This window comes from Cyprinus carpio, chromosome A9 (assembly GCF_018340385.1).
Source record: "Cyprinus carpio isolate SPL01 chromosome A9, ASM1834038v1, whole genome shotgun sequence".
Taxonomy (NCBI): Eukaryota; Metazoa; Chordata; class Actinopteri; order Cypriniformes; family Cyprinidae; genus Cyprinus; species Cyprinus carpio.
The window spans coordinates 9672830-9696950 of NC_056580.1; the positions used below are offsets into that span (position 1 = coordinate 9672830).

The 24121-nt window shown below is 35.5% G+C and overlaps 1 protein-coding gene across 1 annotated transcript in view; it reads left to right on the plus strand.

Moving 5' to 3' along the window:
• The first annotated feature begins 230 nt into the window (after positions 1-230).
• Positions 231-24121, plus strand: part of LOC109090008 (partitioning defective 3 homolog B-like) — a 141711-nt gene continuing 117820 nt past the window's right edge. The window contains exons 1-3 of the mRNA XM_042763083.1: positions 231-293; positions 1834-2045; positions 17375-17454. Coding sequence (XP_042619017.1) covers positions 231-293; positions 1834-2045; positions 17375-17454 — 355 coding nt within the window. The remainder of the gene's footprint in view (positions 294-1833; positions 2046-17374; positions 17455-24121) is intronic.

The window sequence follows — 24121 nt, forward strand, 5'->3', positions numbered from 1 at the left end:
GCAGAATCCTCTACTTTCTGTCTCGCTGGTTGTTCACTTCCTTGCCCTGCTCTAAATTTTCTTTATGCTGACCCCTAGAACAGCAGGTGGCAAGTCTAAAGTGCAGGTGTCAGGTGACTCTGGAATAGGGACAGAATGCATATATAAGCTGTGCTTCCGTGGGGCTGGCAAGGCCTCACACAACTAGAAATGATGGATGTGCATGCCAATCCAAAATAACCCACATAACCATGCTGAACCAACCAGTGTCCTCTGGTGTCCACAATCCCAGTAGCCAAGACCAGTGTAAATGGGTTTGTTCTTTGCTCATTGGGTATGAAGTAGATGCATTCCAGTTTCTAGCAGACCAGTTAGGTCAGCTTCATCTTCAACACTCAATAGTCCAATCTAGAACCAGCACTAAATCATAATTCCCTTTATAATGTCCTTGTCAGGTCAAAATTATTAAGCAGCTATCGCTTGGCTCAGGAGCTTCTAATCAGATGCAGCAGGAATCAGTGCCACTCTCCCTGCTCCTAAGTATCACTGTTTTGCTTGGATGAGCCAGGGGGTAACCAGTGGAACCATACCCCCAACTTCAAATTAAGCCTTTCATTGTGGCTATCCTTTCCGATGGTATCCTGACAGAGCACTATTTGAGTATTTTCCATTCCATGTTTCCCAATTTCACATAAATTTTACCTATAATGCATCACAGGTTATAATTACTAAAACCCCTTTGACACTTCGGTTTAAACATTTTGGGTTGGTGAAAATGTTTTTGGTCGAGATCTCTTATACTCACAAGGATGGGATTATTTGATCTAAAATAAAGTAAAACAGTATAATAATTGAATGTTGTTGTTTAAATAACTGCATCCCTCTTCCATATATTTTGTCCAATTTATTTTATAACATTGTAGCTTGCATTTCATATGTAATAATTAAATCACTATTTTCATTAAGTCTTTCATGTTTTCAATGTTTAATAAGGTTCTTCAGAAAATAAAAATAAACAAGCAATATGTTTTTGGATACATACTTTTTCATTAAAGGGAGTCCATATAATTAGATTTCAAAATTTTCCCTTTCTTGGGTGTTACAGCTCTTGAGTGAATAAAGGAGGAATGCCCAGAGTTGCAAAACTAGATCTCCAATCAAGAATGTTCTTTCTAAGTTAACATAGTGACAGCGCTTCAAAAGCAGCTGGTTCTTGCTTTTCCCATCTCACTAAAATTAGTATGTGGAAGAATTTTGCATAACGTTAAGAAATTTAACATTTCGTCTCGTGGCAGAGACTAGGCAAATCACAACGCATGCTGGGATGGCTTGGGCCAATCACAGCACACCTCGGCTAGAGCGATGAGCCTTGTGAAAATTAACGCCAAGTTTCAGAAGGGGCGGCATAGTAGGAATGAAAACACAATAATGTAAAACTCCGGTTTAAGCATGTTTTTTTTTTTACCTTAAACCCATAAACACATTTCATTACACCAAATACACAAAAATGTTCTTTGTAGCATGCATCATATGACTTTCAAAGGTTTCTATTCACAAATGAGTTTTTTTCTGTTGAGACTTTAAGGCAACTTTAAGAGTGTAGGAAAAATAACTTCCTCTGAAATGGTGGAGATTTATTTCCTGTCAAGGTTTCTAGGTCTTAAGGTTTTGTAAGTTAGCCGCTTAAAAATCAGCTCCCCAATGAAAAAAAAAAAAAAAAAAATGGAATTTTTACTTTTGAAAGCCCAAATGTTGCACTCTCTTCCTCTGTGAACTTGTCTTTATGTGTACATTTCAACTGCATCTGACCTGTATCTGCTCAAGAATTTTACTGTTGTGCTGTGTGTCCCACAGCCTTTGATGTCGCTGTATCTACGAGGAAAAAGGGGTAAAATTCAGCAGAGGGGGAGCCATGAGTCCCGGGATTGGAACAAGGGAGGGACAGGCAGCAGCCTAAACCGGACAGTCCAGCTCCAGAACCCTCACGACTCTGAACTCACCCAAGCTTCCAGCCAATCAAAGGAGGGAGAGATCGAAGTCAACTCATCTGCCCTCAAGTCCAGTATGTATCCAATAGAAAAGATAAGTACAATATAGTTAATCTGTAAAAAAAAAGAAAGGTGTAGTAGTGAATGTGTCCGCATTAGAGAAACAGAGCTGGATCAAACACATATGAGCTTTGAGTTATGGTGAGTGAAATAATAGACTGCCACTATGAAAGTGGCATAATCGGGTACTGTTTTAAGTTTGAAATTGCTCTGACTCACACATGTAGCTGTGAACAAATGCACACTGTTCTTACTGCATTATGGCACTCACTCATATTAAAGTATCACTTTTTAATACACAGCTCGCCTTAACCAACCTCTCTTGTTTCATGTCTTTGAACTATAATAATATCTGCCTGAAGAATGTCTCCATCATAGATAAAAAAAAAAAAAAAAACATGATGCTGAGAAGTACGAAAACTTTTATATTCAGACCTCTGGCATTTTTTTTCCTTATATATATTTTTGGAAGGAGATATTCTCTTAGTTTGGACAGGTCTGGAATACTTCAGTCATTTCGGTTCTGTACTACTGCTCCTCAGGGAGCCATGTGTTTTTTCATCTGGGCAGGTTTCACCACCTCGCCTGATGTCATGCACACTCCCAATACAGAAAACACACACCTATTTCTTCTAAATGTCAGAGTGTGTGATTTAGAACATGTTTACACTCTCAAAAAAAAAACCCACAAAAAAAAAACAAAAAGACTCGTGTATATATATTCTCACGTGTGAGTTACTGTCTATTCTTGTAAATCTGCCCCTTTGTTTTTTTTATTATATTTCACTGTGAAAGTAGACACGGGTCTCGCTAAGTTTAGCGTGCTGAAAAAAAATGGCTTTTTCTTTCGCGATCCAGGCATTCCTGGGAAGTACTTGAGTTTCCTCGTTTCTACTTCAAGGTGGAGGTGTCAGTTGACTGAATGATCTTTTTCTCTTTCATTCTCCATGGCTGTAAATATGCTGTTTGTCATGTATCTGGATCATTTGTTAAGAAGAGAGATCACACGCGCCTCTGCATATACAGTCATGATGTTTGAGTGGCGAAAGAAAGTGGTAGGAGATTGTTTGAAATTTCAACTCAAAGGTGTTCTCGCATGGCATATGAACATAAACCGGTCCATGCGCCCTCTGTCTGGCAGAATTCAGGGGTCTCGAGGTGTGTTTTTAACACCTGACATTAACATGTGTTTTCAATAGTGACGCGACATTTTTGTGTAGCAAACCTGGACATTAGCATCACCCTGGTTCCCTCGATTAAAAAAAAAAAAAACATTTGTATTTTTCCATTGGCTTTGGGATTATTGCAGAAAAAAAGCTCTGTGAACAACAAAAGTTTATGTATGTTATATGTTTTGTTCACCATGATAATGTTCAAACACAACATTTATGAATTTTGAAGCCTAAATAAAATCACCAGAAGTAAAAAAAAAAAAAAAAAAAAAAAAAAAAACAGGCTATAAATAGGGTTGATTGTTTGAATTTTAGAGATTCCAATTCTTCCCGATTAGGTATAAAATAAAAAAAATGAAGTCAACCATTTAGATATCAAAAACATATTTATTCTGTCTTTTTTTGCTAAATATTCCTGTTGCAGGTGAATACCATGAACCAAAGTCAGCAGCCTAAAAAACACTTGCATGAGGAAATTTTACCTATGGTTTACCACAGCAAAAATAACTAGAGTAATATAGATTTCTAACATTTTTTAAGTATTCAGTCTGTAAAAAATAAGACATAATAGCACAAAGAAATACAACTGAACAAAATTGAGGTACAGAAATTGAAATCAAATGTAGAATAACACTGCAAAGTTTTTTTTTTTTTTTTAAATATAGATTAATACTTATTAAAGTTACAAAAGTTATTCAGTCAAGGTCATTGAGTTATTACTTTTTCTATTGTTCTTTGATTAACATTAATGGCACAGGCTGCAGCAGGAATATTAGACTGCTGTCACTTTAAGACCTCATGCACGGATCCAATGTACTGCTATACATGCATTTTCCTTATCAACTGTTTACGTTCAGACAAAACCGGCAGTTTTTTCAAGGATATTTTAACTTTTAACATAATTTTGTGTAATTTGTCCTTTCAAGCACAAGATGACGCAAAAGAAGTTAAAATCACATTAACATGTCTGTTATCAAATTAAGCATGAAAAGTTAAAGATACTGCTATACAATTAATCAACAAATCTTGTAATAACAAACTATTGATAACAGCAATATATTTAGATCTACTTATTTCATCAAAGTTTCTATTCACAATAAGTTTTGTCTGTTGAGCTTTAAGTCATTTGAGAGTGTAGGAAAATAACTTCTCTGAATGGTGGAGATTTTCTTTGCATAGTCATGGATAATATAGTTTTTTTTCCACACTGATGACAAAAATGCTAACGATTAACAACTTTGTAGAGCTCACAGTAGAATCTGGTTTCTAGGTGTTAAGGTTTTGTAAGTTACTCGTTAAAATCAGTTCCCCTATGGAGAAAATAGAATGGAAGGATTTTTACTTTTGAAAGCCCCAGATGTTGGCAACGCTGTTTCTGTATCCTTTGATGAACAGTCTTTATGTTTACATTTTTTTCAACTGCATCTGAACTTGTATCTGCTCCTCTCAGTCTTTAATATTTAAAATTTTTTTCCTGAATTAGAATAGTTGCAAGATTGTGAGTATAAATATTAAGACTATGAGGCTGTAATAAAAGATTTAATAGGAGCAGATGATAATAGAATAGTAATAGAGCAGATGAGTAATGAATAGTAATAGAGGAGATGACATTCTCCTGTTCGCGCATGAGATGTGTTTATTGTCCCAGAGAACCTCTGTAGTCCCAAGTTTAGCAACTTGTGTGTCAATAACACGTTTTTCTAGTCTTCTAAAAGCGTTAAAAATCACAAGGGGGTATTACTGATGTGTTTTAATGTTGTTAGGTAAAAATACGAAAATATCTTTTTATGGTATGAAAATAATCTTGAACTTGTGTTAAACCACAGGCACTGTTTTGGTTTTTCGGCATTTAAATCAAAAAACCTATTAAAAAGTCCATTGAACTTATGAAACTATTCTAACGATAAACTGAACAGTGTTTTCTGGGTTTAGGCATGCAAAATCTATACTTCATCCCTGCAACAATCTATGTATTGGTTATATTGGTAAATGCATACATTGTGCATGGGTGATATCTGAACGGGAGTGGCCAGGGACTGTCTCGGACCACATTTAGCAAAGACTGTGACAAAAGTCGTATGCTTTTGTGATCTGGTTTGCATGACTTGTACACCTCCTTAAAAAAATGTGTTTTTTTGTGGAAACTCATGATACTTGCAAAGATTTATCATTAAGAAACAACCTTCCCAAATCAGTGAGACAACACAAGAGCACCTGGTACAGTGTCCTATAAAATGTATTGGCTGTGGTCTGTTGGATGTGAACCTTCTGCCCAGTGCTGAGGTTCTGAAAGCTCTGTACTGGGTTTTTCATTAAGGCTATCTTCAATATTTTTGCTGTGTTGAGCTTCCTTCTACTCTGACAAAGTCCCATCAGTCCCCTGCCTGCTGGAACTTGAAAAAACAAGCCCCACAGCATGAGGCGCTGCTACTGTCACAAAACTTTAAGACAGGGTTTTTTTTACCTACAAGTTGAAATTTTTTTTTTTTTTTTAGGCGGCCGCACAAACGATTTTTTGTCCCGCCAAAGCCTTATTTGATTTCTGTAAGTGTGTTTTGTGAGTGAAGCAGGCTACAAAAGACGGATTGACAGAGAGAACGAGCACAATGCCCCACCCCCAAGGAAAGACCGCGCAGGCACTCTCCGGCCCCTATTCTAAACGATCTAAAAACCTAAAGTTCCCATGTAAAGCCACGGGCAAGGCGATTAGGTGGGGGGGGGGGGGGGTCAGGGCGTGTCCAAATCCACTTTTGCTGATTTTTTTAAATCGGCTTTGGAACAATCGGTAACACGGGGCGGGGAAAACGGTTGAGGGCGCCGCGCCGGGGCGCCAACGGCTAAACGGGTTGTCCCCTATTCTCTTAATGAGTAAGGGGGGTTGTTGTGTTGGGCGTAATGTGCAAATAACCACTAATCAGAGTCTCATCTTCCTTCGCAGAGCAAGAGGCCGCTCGTGCCATGACGGATTGCTATTTACACGCGCGCGAATTATGGCTAAGCGCAAAAGCGAACGCCGTCGCCTGGGATGTAAAGGTCTGCTCGTCCAGTCGAGCAAGCAATAGATTAGCCTAATTCTGATACATGCGCGTGACTATGACTAGCCATTATGACATGTTAGGCATTTTTATATTAATTAGCTCTTACAAAAAATATTATGCATCGCAAGCCTGTTAAGTGTTTAATATCTTGTTCATGTTTTGTGTGCTGCTGTGGGTCCATTGTGTTAATAAGCAGTGTGAACTAACACACGCTCTTTAAATAACAGACAAAAACAGCGCGCCAGGACAGGTTTTGAGTTCGGTCTAGGGCGCAGTCTTTCTCAGATTTTAGGATCCTTAAATAGGCCATGGCGCCTCTTACACACCTCTTTTTTGCTTTGTCCATTATGGTGTATGGTAGTGTAGATTGATGTGGGGAAAAAAAAAAGTATTTAAAGCAGGTTTAACATAAGGCTGCAACCATAAAAAAAAAAACGTGAAAAAAACTGAAGAGGTATGAAGACTCGTTTTATAGCACTGTATTGTTCCCCCGCAAATACCCAGGTATGCCGGACCCTGCCACTCTATGGATTATTCTTCCTGTCCAACTGAAGCTCATCCCTCAGCCAACCATGATCACAGGAGAGCACACATCGTCACAATCCCATCAGCCACCTTTCATTATGTCGATGACTGTCCTACGTAAATTCCCTTTACCAGAGAAGCGTCCTGTAATACTATGTTATATGCTCTATTGCTGTTTTATTACCCCATTATTCCACAAGAAAGATCAAAGCGCAAAAAACAACAAATGAATTTCAGCTATCTTTGATAATATAGAATTTGTAGTCAGGCAGCTGCTGGGCATAGCATAGGAGGAAATGGCTGAATTCTTGAGTGAGGTTCACCGTTTATGCAAATCTGTGTGAACCCAGCTACTTTTTAACACACGTAAGTTCATGCATAGGACATGGCCACAAGGTGCCCCTATATTAGGGGGTGTTGTGTGTGAAAGTTTTTAAGTGGCCTGTTTTAACGGTTATTCGGTGTGTCTGCCTACTTTCACAAGCGTCAGTGGGTGGATGCAGTAGGTTTGGAAGAAACCTACTGAGCAAATTATTTAAACTGTATTAAACCTGTGATATGTTTTGGCTACAGGGTATAATATAGGAGAAACGACTTTGAGACCATTTGTATTACCAAAAAAAAAAAAAAAAAAACTTTTATCATTTGGATTTGGATTTTTTTTAACACTGTCAAGGTTATTAAGGAAAAAAAAAAAAATCAATTTCAGCATTTGAATAGATTGTGCAGCGCGCTGGGCAATTTAAGAAACAAAAAACAGAATGTTTCTGTCAAGACTTGTGAGGAATTATACTACATGCCTGAGCAGAACAAGCAGCAGAAGCTCTGAATGAGACGCATATTCACTTTCTGACAGCAGGAGGTACTTATGGAACACCAGATACAGACCGGCGTCCAGTTGCACAAGCTGGACGTACACCCGATTGTAAGACTAGGCTGGACGTAAAATGTGCTTTAAGTCGTGCGTAGAATTTATACCCGTTGAACCATCTCGGCGTAGTGCTACGTCTGAGACTAAATCTTACGCCTAGTCAGAGGTAGGTGTAAGAGTGAAAAGTAATGATTTGCTTTCGGACATTATTAATTTTTTAGGATTCCGCGTCTGTTAGTTCATTCTTGCGGGCGTGAACTGTAATATTTTGGTCTTGTCTTTTCGGACAGGATAAAGCGAAGTATCAATCAAAGCTCTGTGTAGTCTAACGTTACCGCATTGCCGATAGTAATTGAATAGGCTACAAAATATATTTCTGTACAGCATGTGGGCCTAATAATTATGCAATAAATTATTACATATGAACTGGGATTATTAAAGAAAGTGAGCCATTTTGGCACATCTTGCTTGGAAGGGAGACAGTGTAAATGCTTGGAAATATTTCATGTCTTTAATTCCATTCATTATTTATGCTTGTCTGCGCTCCATCCAATAATCGCATAATAAGTTTTTTTAAAGCCAAATGGTCAGCTTTCAAATATTTTCACGCGAAATACGACAAACTATAAACGTTTTTTGCTAAACAAAGACACCATGGAAACAAAATATCATTGAAGTCACATTTACCTCAGGAAAAGAGACATTCCAATTTACATAAACTTGATGATCCAGCTATAAAAAAGAAAATAACTCTAGAGAAGCATTGTATTACATATATTATATTTTTGCATTAACCTTGATTCGGTTTGTCATGTAGAATGTACAGGGAGACTTCAGATATAAAAATCGCGGACTTAAATGTTATTACAGTTTACTGTATTGAAACATACACTAAAAAACGTAATCTTGTGAAAATATTCTTACAATTTAAAATATATTTTTTTTACTTTTTGGAAATTTTTTTCACAGCCAAATTGAATATGTGACTAGAGGCAAGTAATTGGAATTTTCACAGCCCAATTGAATAGGTGATCGTAGAGCAAGTAATTGCCACATTTAAGTAATATTTAGATTAACATTTTTAATCGATCTGACACCCCTAATATATATGTGTGTGTGTGTGTGTGTGTTGTGTGTGTGTGTGTGTTGTAAATATCTTGGTTTCACGGTATTGTTGTTACAGATTTTCTTCCAATAGTTCAGCATCAAGAACAGTGAGTGATCTGCCTGCTACAGTATTTTTATCTCTGTGCGTCCGTACTTCAGCGTCTCTGGCCTGTGTTATCAGGCGTTAACAAATTTCACATAAATTACATTTTGGAAAATTACTGTGCATGTGTCGAGCTCATCCATCCGTGTGTGTCAATCTTCTGTGGTTGAGTATACTTTTGAAAGCTGTGCAGATGCGGCTGTGTGCGAAACGGAAAGGAAAGCTGAATGGAAGTGTACCTGTGCCTTAAGTTCCGGGGGCAGCTCCTTAAGTTCGGCGCCTATCCTACACACAAAGTGACTGAACGCTCGCTCGCACCAACAGGAGGAGGAGGGGTCAGTGTTACTCTCTAAATTGCACTCAGCCTGAGGGGTTCCTACTTTTTCAGTCATTGAGGAGACATGGGAAACAACTGGCATATTTTTGGTATTCACATGTCCAGAAGTGACTGTATACATGTTCAGTCAGTGAGTATGTGAACTCGTAGATCATTTTAATTTGATTTGAAAGGATGTTGTTTTGGCACTGTGGGGCTGTTTAGCACACATATGTTAAACACTAGTGATGTCTGCTTTGATGAGTAAGCCCAGAGGTCTGTTTGAGACCAGCAGTGTCATCTGGAGTCTGTCAGTGAGTACAAACCCACACACAAGTCAAGAGATTTCCTACATACTGTAATGTGGTGTTTTGGGTTTTGTTTTCATGTTCTTGTTTTCATGTCTGTGTCATTTATAGTTTGTTTCATGCTGTTAATGTCATGCTTCCCTTGCCCTCTTGTCTTCATGCTATTGGTTCCTCTGGTTCATTGTGTCATGTTCTGATTGGTTGTCTTAGTCATGTGTCTTGTTTCCCATTGGTTTGTTCATGTCATGTGACTCTCATTGTCTGTTATAAGTAGCCATGTCGTTTCCATTGTGATTTGTCATGTATTGATGTTGTAACCTGCTGTTGGTGAGTCTAGTCTGTTCATGCCATGTCAAGTCTGATCTGGGCAAATCGTTCATGTCTAGTCAAGTCGGTTCATGCCTCGTCAAGTCAAATCTTTGTTTATTGTTTGGATGTTTGGATCACTGAAAATAAGGTTGCTCTTGGGTTCTCACAACGCTCGCCTTCAGTGGACTCATTACACATACTCACATGTTGCACACTTCATGTGTGATGTAGATGCTTCCATCAGTGTAATTTTGTAGAAGGTTCAACCTGGTCAAGATATTAGACATTTTGTTTGACATTAGCCTTTGTTTTCCGACACACACATTTAAACATTCAGCACAATTGATTTTTGGCATTAGAATGCTTGAGTAAAAACATGAGAAATACTGTAGTTGAAAGACTTTAAATTAGTTTGCCACACTGGAGAAGCCGTTAGACAGTTCTCATCACTCATGGGTCTCACTTTTAATATTAAGTTGGAGAAATGCTAAAGTCTTTTTAAAGTATTGTCATTTTCCATCACAATGTCACGTCCACATCTTGAAACATGTAATTTGTTTAAAAGCAGTCTGTGGTGGAAACTACATTTTAAATGTTTGGAAAAAAAATGTGTACTATCATTTTACTTACTAGCATTTTATGTATTTTAAATCCACACAATTTTTACAGTATTTTTACACTTTTTACATAATTTGATATAATTAGAGCTTGCTACATGACACAATAAACATATATCTGTTCTAGTTATAGTTTATTTAAAATATGGGACACAGGTAAAAATAAAATCTACACACAAAAGGCATTTGAAAAGAGAATTTCCTTTTTATGACAAACTGTAAAAAATAAAACAATCTAAGAATTTCCTTTTTATGAGAACTTGTAAAAAAAAAAAAAAAGAATGTTTTGGCAAACTGGCAGCAAAACATTTCACTTTCAATTATTTTTTCAATAGCACAATAAATAATAAAAAAAATAATTAAAATATAAGTATTTATACTTTTGTTTTTCAAGTTTTTGTCAAGTGTTTGTATCTGATAGCACAAGTATTAATAATAATAATAATAAAAAAATAAGTATTTATACTTTTGTTTTTCTTTTACAAAGCAAAAGCAATAATAAAATGTAAGGTTTGTTAAGAGATGTCAAGAGCGTGCAGAGCTGTATGTTGAGATACGTAGCTCAATCCATATAAGTTAGTTTAATAAGATACACTTTAAGTTCATAGTTGTAAAGTCTTGACTATTATAATATAAGGATGAGTTAGTCCGTCCAAACTTTTGATTGGTATATTTATCTAGCTTAATTGAAAACATAGTGATACATACCAGTATATAAAAGGATAGTTCACCCAAAAATTCTCCATGTTGTCCTCATTGACGCTGTCTCTAAAGTTGAGATACGTAGCTCAATCCTTTCAAGCTTCTCCATGTTGTCCTCATTGACGCTGTCTCTAACCTTTGGGTCTCTTTGTTGGTCTTGTGGGTAATGTGTCCCTCAGGAGCTTCTGTTTTAAATTACCTCTGGCACTCTCAACCTCTCTCCATTGACCGCGTACACAGGTCTCTCTCTTCCATGCTGACCTTGCAGTCTGCTGAAGTACCGGCACTGATGGGCAGTGTAAACATCTCCGCCGCGATCTCCCGCCTAATCCCAAACAGGCCACATGGCAGCATAGTGTCTAACGCAGCATTTGTCATGCCCTCAAGCGTGGAGATAGGCCAGGGAGACGAGAACGAGGGATGAAAAAGCCAGGATAACGAAGGAAAGGAATAGGACGCCCATGAAAAAGGACAGACAGCAGGAGAGAGAAGGGAGATCTGATCGTGATTTTAGGGCGGAGTCAGATGAAGGAGAGAGAAGGTACATGCTTTAGGTCAGAGGTCTCTTAGAGGGTCCCCCTCTTCCATCTTTAATCATACAGAAAACTGAGAGGTGCAGCAGATTTTCAAATCAATAAAAGACTACACTACATATTTTATTATTTTATGCATTATCAATTAACACCTTAACACTGCACAACAAAAGTTGGGGGTCAGTACAAATGTTTTATAAATGTTTTTGAAATTGGGGGGGGGGGAAACAGTCACCTAAGGCTACATTTAGTTGATCAAAAAATGTATTTATATTTTAAAATAACTGCTTTTTAAAAATGTCATATACTCATATGATGTAAACCCAAATGATTTAAAACCAAAACTCCAGGATCATAACTCCAGTCTTCAGTGTCACATGGTCCTACAGAAATCATTTTAATATGATTTGGTGCTTTAGAAACATTTATTATTATTATCACGTTGAAATTGCTGCTTAATATTTTTATGGAAACCCTTTATATATAAATATAAAGATAAAAAGAAAGTTTTAAAAGAAAAACAAAGTATAAAAAAAAAAAGTTTATATATTTTAAATCACTTTGATCAATTTAAAGCATCCTTGAATAAAATTCATAATTTCTTGCAAATAAAAAAAATAAATCGATAAATTGATCCTGAAGAGTGCTGTATATTTACTTTTTCAGGACAATGCTTATAATTATTTCAGAAGGGCATACTTGCTTAACACTTCTACTATTTCTGCTTTTTATAGTATTTATACTGTAGACAGTATACAAGTTTATTTGGGTGCCACACATATATGGGGATATGAAGCAATGTAGTTTAGTCGACCTTTTATGATGAATGCAATCTGCAAATTAAAAAAAAAACAAAAAAAACAATCTCTTTCTGATTGATTAAAAATTGGTCAGACTGCCAAGACATATCTTAGCATTTTTTTTACAGAATTTGATTAAAAGGAAAAATAAACCATTTTATTTTATTTTTTGTTTTGTTACTAGACAATACTGAAAGCATTAAACATCATGTGATGAGGTTAATTGACAACAAATGTTAAGATATACTACAGTTTGGAATGTTTTATTGTAGTGTAATGCGTTCTATTTTACATACTATTGTAAAATAATAGCCTGTACATATGCAAACTGCACAGTATTCAGTATTGCAGTATGCTAGAATCCCATTCTGAACACAGTCCTTTAGTCTTTGATCAATTTAAAGCATCCTTGAATAAAATTCATAATTTCTTGCTTTGTTCATTTGCTATCACCAGAAAATTAATCACAATTGTTCATTTGCTATCACCAGAAAATTAATCACAAGACTTCAGAAAGTGACTAGTCTAATGCAAATACCAATGATTATTTTTTTAATTCAAGGTTTTTTATTTTTTTTTATCAGTATAGTACAAGATTGTACCATTTAGAATTCCCTCCCGTTTAGCATTTCTCCTGCCCCCCAACACACATCCACAAAACACACATTGTGAAATGATGAGTTTGTGAAAAGAACATTGATTTTTTTTTCTATTTTTTTTTGGTTTCAATCAAATAGCTCCAGATTTAAGTGCATCCAGGGTGTTCTTTCAATCAGGATCAATACTTGACCTTACAAATATTTTTGACATATGTCTATACATTTTCTGGGGCTTGGTGAGACCCCAGGGGTTTGAAATCCAAATGTTGTGTCTGTAGTATGACTTCAGCATTGAATTATGTCCTCAAAGGACTGTTCTGAGCTTGCAGCTGTCATAAAATGCACAAAAATGCACATCATTGACTTGCTTCACTTCTCTTGTGTTTGTACACACATCCAGCAGTAGATAAGTAAAAGTGACTAATTCAACATTGAAGAGGCAGATAGATTAAGATGAAGAGAGACAATGACGAGTAAAGACCCTCAGGTCTACAGTTTTAGACCACTGAGCAGAACGTCCCCCCGCTCGTCTCCATCTGCCTTGATCCTGTGAGTCTAAATTCTACCCTAATCATGTTGCCTGACACACCATCCGTTACCCTCTCCTTTAATGGTCTTCGGCTCTCATCCGCACCAGTAGGAACCGGAGGCAGCGGTGGTCTGAGACTGAGGAATAAGCTGCGGCCAAAATCAGTCAAAGATGGAGTCTTAACGAACATCCACTGAGTGCGAATCATGCAAGGCTAATCGAGTGATGGATGCTGAGGAACTATGGGGAGGAAGGCCAGTCTTTCTAATTGTGCTTAAGGTGTTCACTCTTGTTCCGTGTCATTGCAGAACATAGCTGCTTAACTCTGATGCTTAATGGAGATCTGCTGAATTTAGATGCCACTGTTCATATGTGAAGGAACACTGCTTAGCTTGAACAGTTTTTAGATCTAGAACACTGAGAAACTAAACCGAATTTTAAGCAAAATTAAGCAAAAAAACTGCATTTTTTTAAACTAAAACTGAATTTTAATGAGATATTAAGTCTTGGTTTTAAAGATGAATTATTTTGTGCCCTGGAATTAAATGTGGTAAATCTTGATTTAGGAATTGTTTAGATAGATTGTACCTGAAAACCTGACAAGATGAGATGACAATAATGAGGTGTTTAGTTACTATATTTTTAATTTTTAACAGTGAATTTAAAAAGGAGACATGTTTAAATTAATAACCACCTGTGTTTGCATATGGACATTAATTATTTTGTACAAATTTAATTTAAAATACAGTGTGAATTTTACCCCTAATTTCAAAGAGTCTAGCCAATTAAAACAGGCTATTTACATGTAGGACATCTTAAAAGTACAGTATCAGAAACAGCCTGTTAAATTTTTAAGAAAGAGAGGAAAATTATATAAAACAAAATGCAAAGACACTTTGACTACAGTTGAGTTTTTTGAACAATTGGTGCAAAGTGTAGTCTTTTGTCAGTGTTTGAAAAAACATCTAGTGTATAGTGTAGTAATTCGTTTTTTAAGTGTTTTTGAAAAGACCAATGTTGACCTAAGCTTTTTCCTTGATAAAAGGTGTTTTACAGGATATAGTAAGCCTTTTAATATGGTTGATTTTTTTATAGTGGTTACCTGTAATTAGTTGTTCTCGTTCTGTTATTGTCAGTCTTATTGTGACTCATTTATTCAGGGTGTCAGTGTTCTGTGTTGAAGTAGCCTTTGATTAGACTGGGCCCTTACAGCAGAGATCCACAACACTGTCTGACAGAGACAAGCCCCACAGGAAGAAACCCCTTTTGACCGCCCAGTGGAGAAGATCCTTACAGTTCTGTGTCTGTCTGTTTCCCCCCCCCCCCCCCCCTGCTTTTTTTTTTTAACACTCTTCTCTCTTACTCTTGCTGTCTGCTTTTTTTTCTGTATGATGATGGGCAATAGTCATGGTTCATGATGTTTTCATAAATCCATAGTCATGGTTCAGTTCGTTTCACTGTCTTTTTGGGTGATAGCCATCTGAATTTAATTCCTGCTTGAGGAAGAACTTTTTATTCTTATTTTTGAGTAGAATGAAAAGAAGGAAATGATCTTATAATACAGGAAGTTCATATAGGAAACAAAAGAGTATAGAACAAGGGGTCCACACCAAGAGTCCTCCGGGGGAATGTTTTGTAATACAACCATTCAGGGGTTCTTCAAACAATTTACCCTCCTTTCACACCCCAAAAATATTGTAAAATTAATAAAACATATATATTTTTAATTTATTTTACGTTGTCATTATTGTCAATGACTATTTTCACAGTATAGCACAGCCTGTTAACAGGCTATAATGTTATTATAATATTTGAATTTTATATTATATTATTATATTGTGTTATGTTATGTTATGTTATTACTGTTCAAAGGTTTTAATGAAAGTGTCTCATGCTCACCAAGGCTGCATTTATTTGTTAAAAAATAGAGTAAAAACAGTAATATAATGTTTGTTTTCTATTGTAATTATATTTTTTTAAAAATATTTATTTTATCAATGTTGAAAATGTTGTTCAGCAATATTCAGTGTCACATGATCCTTCAGAAATCACTGTAATATGCTGATTTGATGCTCAAGAAATATTTATTTTATCAATGTTGAAAATGTTGTTCATGAAAATAAAATTATAAATGAATCTAATACTAATTTTGATCACTTTAATTAAAACATGATAAATTAAAAAAATAATATAAAATAAATAAATAAAAACTAAAACACAAAAAAACAAACATACAAAATCAAAAACACTAATCTATATATGTGGAATATAAAAATATATATATTCTATATATTATATATATATATAACTCTATTATATATATTATGATATAATAGTATATATTATATATATATATATATATATACTAACAACTAAAATAATAAATAAGTACATCAATCAAAACTCACTTACCTAGTCCTGCGGGTACTGTAGTTTTATGTATATATTATTATTATATTATATTATATTATAGTTGATATATAATATTGCTTAAAAATAATCTAAAAATTTTGGTTTTTAAAAAAAAAAAAAATGGGAAAAGAGGCAGAAGAACTAAACAAAAAATTGCCTATTGTATCAGTCAATGTTTCTATATCGGTTCTCCCCTAATATAGATCATTGCATTGTCAGAAGTCAACACAATGTACATTCTTTCAGTTTACACAGCCCTTTATTAAACATATTTATCTGTATTCATGCCCTTGAGCCATTATATTGGGATCCTTCTGCTGGATTATGATGTCATGTTCCTCTGTTGGGCTGTTTTTTAGAAGCAATTGACTGAATGTAGAGGAGCAGCACACATGCTGTCTCTCTGAACAGCTGGAGGTCTTCAAGAGTAACTGTGTCTCCTTATAGTCACTTTGAAAGCAAGTCCGAAGGCCAGCCAAAGGGGCTTTCATCTCGCTAGACCTTGTGCTTTAGTAGGCAGTAGAGAGTGCATGAAGGCTTGAATGTTCAGGTTTGACTGAAGACCCAGATATGAGTAAGGCTGGACACACTGCTGACCCCCTGCTTTTAAAGGCATTTTAAACTATTAACCAGTGATGGGAAGCAACAGGTCTGAAAATGCATGCGGGCGTGCTGAGGGAGGCAGCAGACTGGAATTTAACACAGCATCATGTCAGAGCCTCTGACACCCAGACAGCCGCTGTTTGCTGTGCAGAAAAAAAGAACAAAAATATTCCTTTAAAAACCTTCTTGAAAAACGCCGTCAGCTTTTTTTCCTCCCTCACTCACAAACAGGGTGCTTGACGTGCCCCTGCCTCCATGGAGTGGTGAATAAGTGAGATTTAAAACTGTGTTTAACTCACGGGTTCAGAGTCAGCTTCAGCTTCTGAGCCGGAGGAATGCAACTGGTAAAGACAAACAAACACTCATGTCCAGTCACGAAAACGCAGCACACTGGGCTTAAGAGAAGACAAATTATGAACAACATCACAAACACATTTGATTGTCCATAATGTGATGTATTGCTGAGAGACAGAATATATTAAGTGAGGAGTATTTTCGTTGTTTTTTCAACTAAAACAGCTATTGTAGCTCATTCAACTCCAAATGTACAAGAACTAATTAATTTTAGTCTAAATAATAAGCATGTCTTCCACAGTTTTCTCTTTATGGCTCTCTGTTAGAACACAAGGGGGGAATATTCACACCGTGTAACATTTATAGATGTCTTTCCTTGCCACTTTGATCAATTTAATGCATCCCCTGCTGCTGAATAAAAGTAGTACAATCCTGCCCGAAACGTTTGTATGCATATATATTGTAATGGTATTTTATATTATATTTCATTATGTGTGTTTGTGTTTCAGGTACTCCTCGCTGGTGCGGAGCAGTAGCGATTCTGCTCTTGGACCTCCTCAGATGGAAGATGGGAATGGCAGAGTACATGGTAAAACTGCATGACACACTCCTCAACGCTCTTTCAGAGTCCTGATCTCATGTCATCAACATTAGATATGTAACATATTATACATCAAGTATTGTGGTCTAATGCTCAAAGAATGTGCAGTAGTGCTGCTATAAATACTTAAAACCTTACTGGAAAAATATCAGCTAATCATGACTTACAAGTGGTGGTCCAGCCATATAGCAGTTAAAAGCAGCACACTGCATCCTATTGATCTTGTAAGATATGTTTCCCTGCTGGTTTTGCCATCCGCTCATCTTGACTACATAATCAAACTGATCCACACTAAACAACCCGCTGGAACCAAACTGGTCTTAAAATGTTCATCATTAATTTTTCTAAATATATTAAACATGGGTGCACATTAAAACTGGATAAAGTTGAGTTACAATGTATTTTAAATGTATTTTTGTACATGTTAAAGCTGCAGTGTGTGTTTTCCAAACCACAACTGGTGTTTAGTGCTGTTTTCAAACACGTTGGCCAGCACACACATCACCTTTAAAATATATTCAGCTGAAAACATACTAAAACAAAAGGGTTCTCAGTGCATTACAGCTGATTAATGAGGAGTTTTGTTTTTTTGTGGTTATTTTTGCAGAAGGTTTCAAGGTTTCCATTAAAGATTCCAGACTGAAACTAGCAGCGAGACATTGATTCACTATTTTGTGTTCTTTCATAAGCGTCCCTTCTCGTTTGTTGCATTTTCAATCATTTGCTCACTTTTTTCCTCTTCTGCTTCAATAAAATGCTCATCTGAAATAGCCCCTCTATGTTCTGATGGCAATGGCATATGGCCATACAGTGTGTGAATGCATTTTATGCAAGCTTCTTGTGGAGTTAGTGAAGTATAGCCATTTGTTTCTCTCTCTATGTGCTCTCTCTCCCCCCTGGTCTGCTTAATGGACTGTCCTCGCTCTCTCCCCCGCCTGCTTAATGGACTGGCTCAGAATAGATGGAGTTTTTTAATGATTACCACTCTGCTCATTCAGAGGCCTTTTATTGGAACATCGTGGAAATGCTTTCAATGTACTTCAACCTCTCTTTCTTTCGCTCCTCTCTGTCTGTCCTCATTCTCGCTACTGAATCTTCATTTTTTTTGTGTCTTTTTTTAATTGTGTTTCATTTTGCTTTACTCTTCCTCGTGCTCTGTACACACCACAGGTTTACAACCAGTTGTATATGGCTTTTGTGTGTGTGTTTGTGAAAAGAAAGTCCTGTTGTTCGCTTTGTCTCCTAGTGCACCTAGATTTAAGGTCTGCTCGCACAACGTAATGGGACAAAGTGACACAAAACAGACTATTTTTGAAATATGCTTTTTCACACTGAGGCCATGAATGCGATAAAAATTGGCCAGTATTATATTAGTATTATATACTATTATCGTTCTTTTTATTTTATTTACATTGCCTTTTCATTTATATATTTTCAGATGTACTTTTTAGTCAATTTTTTTTTTTGCCATTTTATTTTATTTATTTTTTAATATTTTCATTTACTAATTTTAGTGCTTTAACTTATTTTAGTTAGTGGCTAATGCAACATTTCAAATTTTTGTTTAGTTTAAAAAATTTATTTATTCATTTATTTATGTTTTTGTAGTGATTAAATATGATATTATTATTAATTAGAATTATTTTTAATATTTTTTGTTTATTTTTGTAATTATATAAAAATTATTTATTTTGCAATTTATATATATATATATGTATGTGTATATATGTGTGTATATATATGTGTGTGTATATATTATATTATATATATATATATATATCTATATATATATATATATCATATATATATATATATTATAATTATACATATTATAATTATTTTAGTTTTTTTTGTAATTATATAAAAAAAAATATATTTGCAATTTATTTATATATATATCTATATATATATATATATATGTATATATATATATATATTATCTATATATATATATTATATATATATATATATATATATTCCCCCTAGTTTTGCTCCGCTCTGAAATATTCAAGTATTTGATCTGATTGATATTATTTTCTCTGAGAACTTGTGACATATTTCTACACTGGAGATATTTCTGGACTAAGTGTAGTTTAAATCTTAAAAAAAAAAAAAAAAAAAAAATCTTCCAGTAAAACTTATTTGTCTATAAAAATCTGTATGTTCAGAAAACGGTTACTTCATAATACCAATTTTTTTTTGCAGCCTGTCTGAAGGAGCAGAACATCTTTAACATCTTGCCATACTGAACTCCAACACTCTGCAAACAGGCTTTTACATGTAGTAGTGTTTGAGTGACTGATACAAGTGGCCGACAACACGCTGGAAATTAATTAGTGTTTTCTCTGTTACTCTGAATGGTTTTAGTCCTGTGTTGTTGATTTATTGAAGGGTTTGTGACGTGTTCTTCCCCTTGCTCCCCTGCAGCACGACACAGCTGAGATCAGAGCAGAGGCATTCCTTCAGTATCAAGTAGCATGGAGGGGCTTTTGGGTAATTTATGTGTCTGATGAGAAAAGTTTCTTTTGTCTGCACACCCTCAGACAGACAGGAAACCTGCAGCACGACACCAAACTTCAACACAAACCTGAACAGATAAAAAGATGAATGAGGTTATCCTTTTTCCTCTGGGGTCGGAAGACCCCAAGCATCTTACACCCCCAGCTGTCCACTGTCCCTGAAGGGTTAAGGGAACTCCCTCTCTTTCCGGGTGAGGGGGAATGTAAAGTGGACAGCGGAACCTCAAGAGTATAATGTGCTCATGCTCACACACCTTTATCAGTGTTCTGGAACACTCCACACACATTCCCAAACAGAGACTCTTCCTCCCTGTGCAACCTGACTCCTGTGCTTCAGCCTCGGTCTCTGTCCACAAGACCTTTGCTCTCTTCCTTTTGTTGGTTTGGACTTCTTCCTTAGATATTCATTACACATTAAGCATTTTTCCCTGGGTGCCACTCACACCTGCAGCCGTCCCCGTTTCCTCTTTTCCTTATGCTGCTCCCATGGCTTCCTTCATCTCTCCCTTCATTTGCTTGTGTATCTTTAGCAGCTGGCTGGCTGACTCCTGTGTTTCATTGGAGCTTTAAGAAGCTTTATTTCCTGCAGGGCTTACAGCAACCTGTGGCACATCAGGATGGAGGTTTCTCTGCTCTCTTTCTGTAAAACAAACACGCAAACTTGCAGACGTATCTCTTTCACAAAGAATATGATAATAGGTTGTGCAGTGGAATATGGAAAATGTATTTGGGCCAGATGTGGGTTTGCTGCCTTTACAGTTTCACCTTGTTCTGATTTGAGGAGAGGGTAGTATTGCATTGCTAGACTTTTGACAAAAACATAAAGGTCCAAATTGCAGACAAAATCTTCTAGCCAAAATCTGTCCACTTAGACAGGGCAAAGATCGTCTGAACATGACAAGTTGACCCACCCACAGTTTAAAGATTTATATCAGACTAAAAAAATAAATAAAATATTACAAAGAATCAAGAAAAAAATGATTCCTGGACAATCATGTGACACAGAATGGCTACTAATAATTCAGCTTTGCCATGACAGGAATAAATTACGTTAAAAACGATATATAAGAAAATGGTTTATTAAGTTGTAGTAATATTTGACAATATTACTGTATTTTTGATCAAATAAATACTGCCTCGGTGGGCAAAAGATTATATATATATATATATATATATATATATATATATATATTATAATTTTTTTTTTTTTTTTTTTTTTTAACAAAATCTTACCAACCCCAAACTTTTGAATAATAGTGTGCCATATGCATATAGTAGTTGAATGGGAAAAAAAAAGAAAAGAAAAAAAGTGTATAGACTTTGTAAACTTTGTTTTCTGTCCATGCAAAAGTAATAAGTTCTGATTACTTCACAGACGCCAATAACCTGCCAAAAGTGATTAGTTGTTTCTTCAGCACTGTATAATGTGTATATTGGGTGTCTGTTATTCCATGAAACACAAACGAACACAAATGTTTGTGTAGGTTGTTCATAAATGCATTCTTATGTAAATTGTTTGGGAGAACTTGCTTAGCAAATGCTCTGCATTTCAGAGAGCTCATGTCTCATGTTGTTTCCAACTGTGGTTTTGGTCCCAGTGGCACTTTTCGGCCAGTTTAATAACTTGAAAGGTACGATCTGCAAGAAAAAGCCACTTTAGTTCAACATAGAGAAAGTCTAGCCATGTTTACTTGCTTTTAAGGCATTTCAGACAAAATGCAGAATATCTTTAAAAAATATATGATACTGTTCACATACTTTGGCAAATAAGTCAAACAAACAATCAGTCATTTTGGAACTGGCAGTTTCAGTCTGCACTTACTGTTTTTGTGTGCAGCGAGATCGTGTCATCTGAGGATATATTGAAGAGGTACTATTCATTCCATAATATTGCTGTGCTCCTTCCTGCCACTTGTAGCATGTGGAACACAAACCATTTCGCACATTATTATCTAAATTCATTTTAATAATCATAATTTAAATTTGAAATCAGAACTCCAGAGGATGGAGACGGCAGATAAGAGGTTTGTAACCTTGGAAACGGTCACTTATGGATACATTTCTACAGGTATTAGTCATGAGAGACAGAGACTCCTCAGGGATATATTGTGTGTTCTAGTCTATTTTATATGCCTCTGAACGTCCATAACAATCACAATTAGTTATGTGGATTTTTTTTAATTCTTTGCTGGTTGTTATGTTGGTGGTCTGAGTGTGAACCCAGGGAACTTACCCTGCAGTCCCACCGGCTACATCATTTTCAACAAGGTCAGCCAGTAGCACACCCCTCTCATTTGAGATCAGAGTGTTCACTTGTTGGTGTTCATACAGAAATTCAGTGTCCAGTGGCAAAGACCACACCTTTTTTTTTTTAAGTAAAATAAACATTTGTAACCTTTTTTGTTTTGTTTTGGTCTGGTGTTTTCGTTTTGTTTTGTTTTGTTGTGTGTTTTGTTTTGTTTGTTTTTGTGGGAGCTCTGAAGACTACTTCAAAAAAAGTTTGTAGTTTGGTTTCGTGCTTTGTGCTTTTTTTGGGGGGGGGAAATGTAAAGCTCAGACTACTCAAAGTGTGTTGTTTTTTGGTTGTTGTTTTTTGTTTTGTTATTTTCAAATGAGAAGAAAAAAGCTCAGAGGACTACTCCAACATTTGTTTGTTTTTTGTTTTTGTTATATTTAATTTAATCATTTATTTTGTACAAAGGGAGGAGAAAGTAAAGCTTAAAGAACTTGATATACACACACACACACACACACACACACACACACACACACACACACACACACACACACACATATACGTGTGTGTGTGTGTATGAGGTATATGTATCTATATTAATGTGTAATATATCTAATAGTATATAATAGACTAGGGAATTCAGTGTAGATATGTATATATATGTATATATATATATATAAAATACATATACGTGTTGTTGTGTGTATATGTAATATGGTGGTAGTATATATATTATATTTATTGATACAGTATATGTATATCTATGTAGTATGTATGTATGTATATACGGTGTATGTATGTTAATATGTGTATAATATGTATTGTATATATGTGTATATATGTATGTATATATGTGTTATATGTATGTATGGATATATATGTATGTGTGTGTATATATATATATATATAGTATATATATATATATATATCATATATATAATACACATATATACATACATACATATATACACATATATACATACATATATACATATATGGCAGTTGTTCATGCAAAAGTCAAATCATATGTTTTGGGGGCAGGGTAAAATACATTACCAAGAGTCAATTCAGACATTCGACAGTCATAATTGCGTTAACACACAGGGAAAATGTGTAACGGACGCCTCGCAGATACAAACTGGGTAAATAATGTTTTGTGTTTTGATTAAAAGATAGTTAATATTAAATGTCAGCGAAACCCTAAGAATTCACAAAATTTTTTACAATAGTGCTCTCATTATAACGTTATGTATATGACAGTAGTTATTAATGTTTTGCATTTCTGTTTTGAGCTGTGCACGCTGAAGATGACCAAAAGAATGAAACAGCAGGTTTTTAATTAATGGTATTTAACTCATCATTTATCTCGTATAGAATACACTTCGTTATATGTACAACATAACGTTAATATTATAACATATAGGCTTTCTGCACAAAATGCATTGTTAGTCCTGCTCGCACAGCATGCTGAAGAGATAATAACCGTAGTACTACAATGAAGCACTTTTCTGCAGCGCAACTCAACAGAATGCATCTTATACTAGTTAAATAATATATACACGATATATATAAACCGGCTGAAATGTTTTGAAATCACATACCCTACCTGATCGAAAAAATTCAGTCTCTCACTCTACCCGTGTCAATTTTAGTCCTTTTAAATCTCTTCCGCCAAGAGTTTGGGGGCCCTCTGATTATGGGCAAGTGAAACTTATACTCTATAAGGGTGGTTGGATTTATTCACAGCACATTAAAATATTTATTTGAAGCTTCTATCTTTTAAGATTCTTATTTGCAGCATTATTTTAATAGGCTGTATATTAACTTAGTGGGAGAAAACCAGTAGTTCTATGTGAAATCAGACATTTGAGCTCCCCCATAAAGCCAAAATGGCACGATC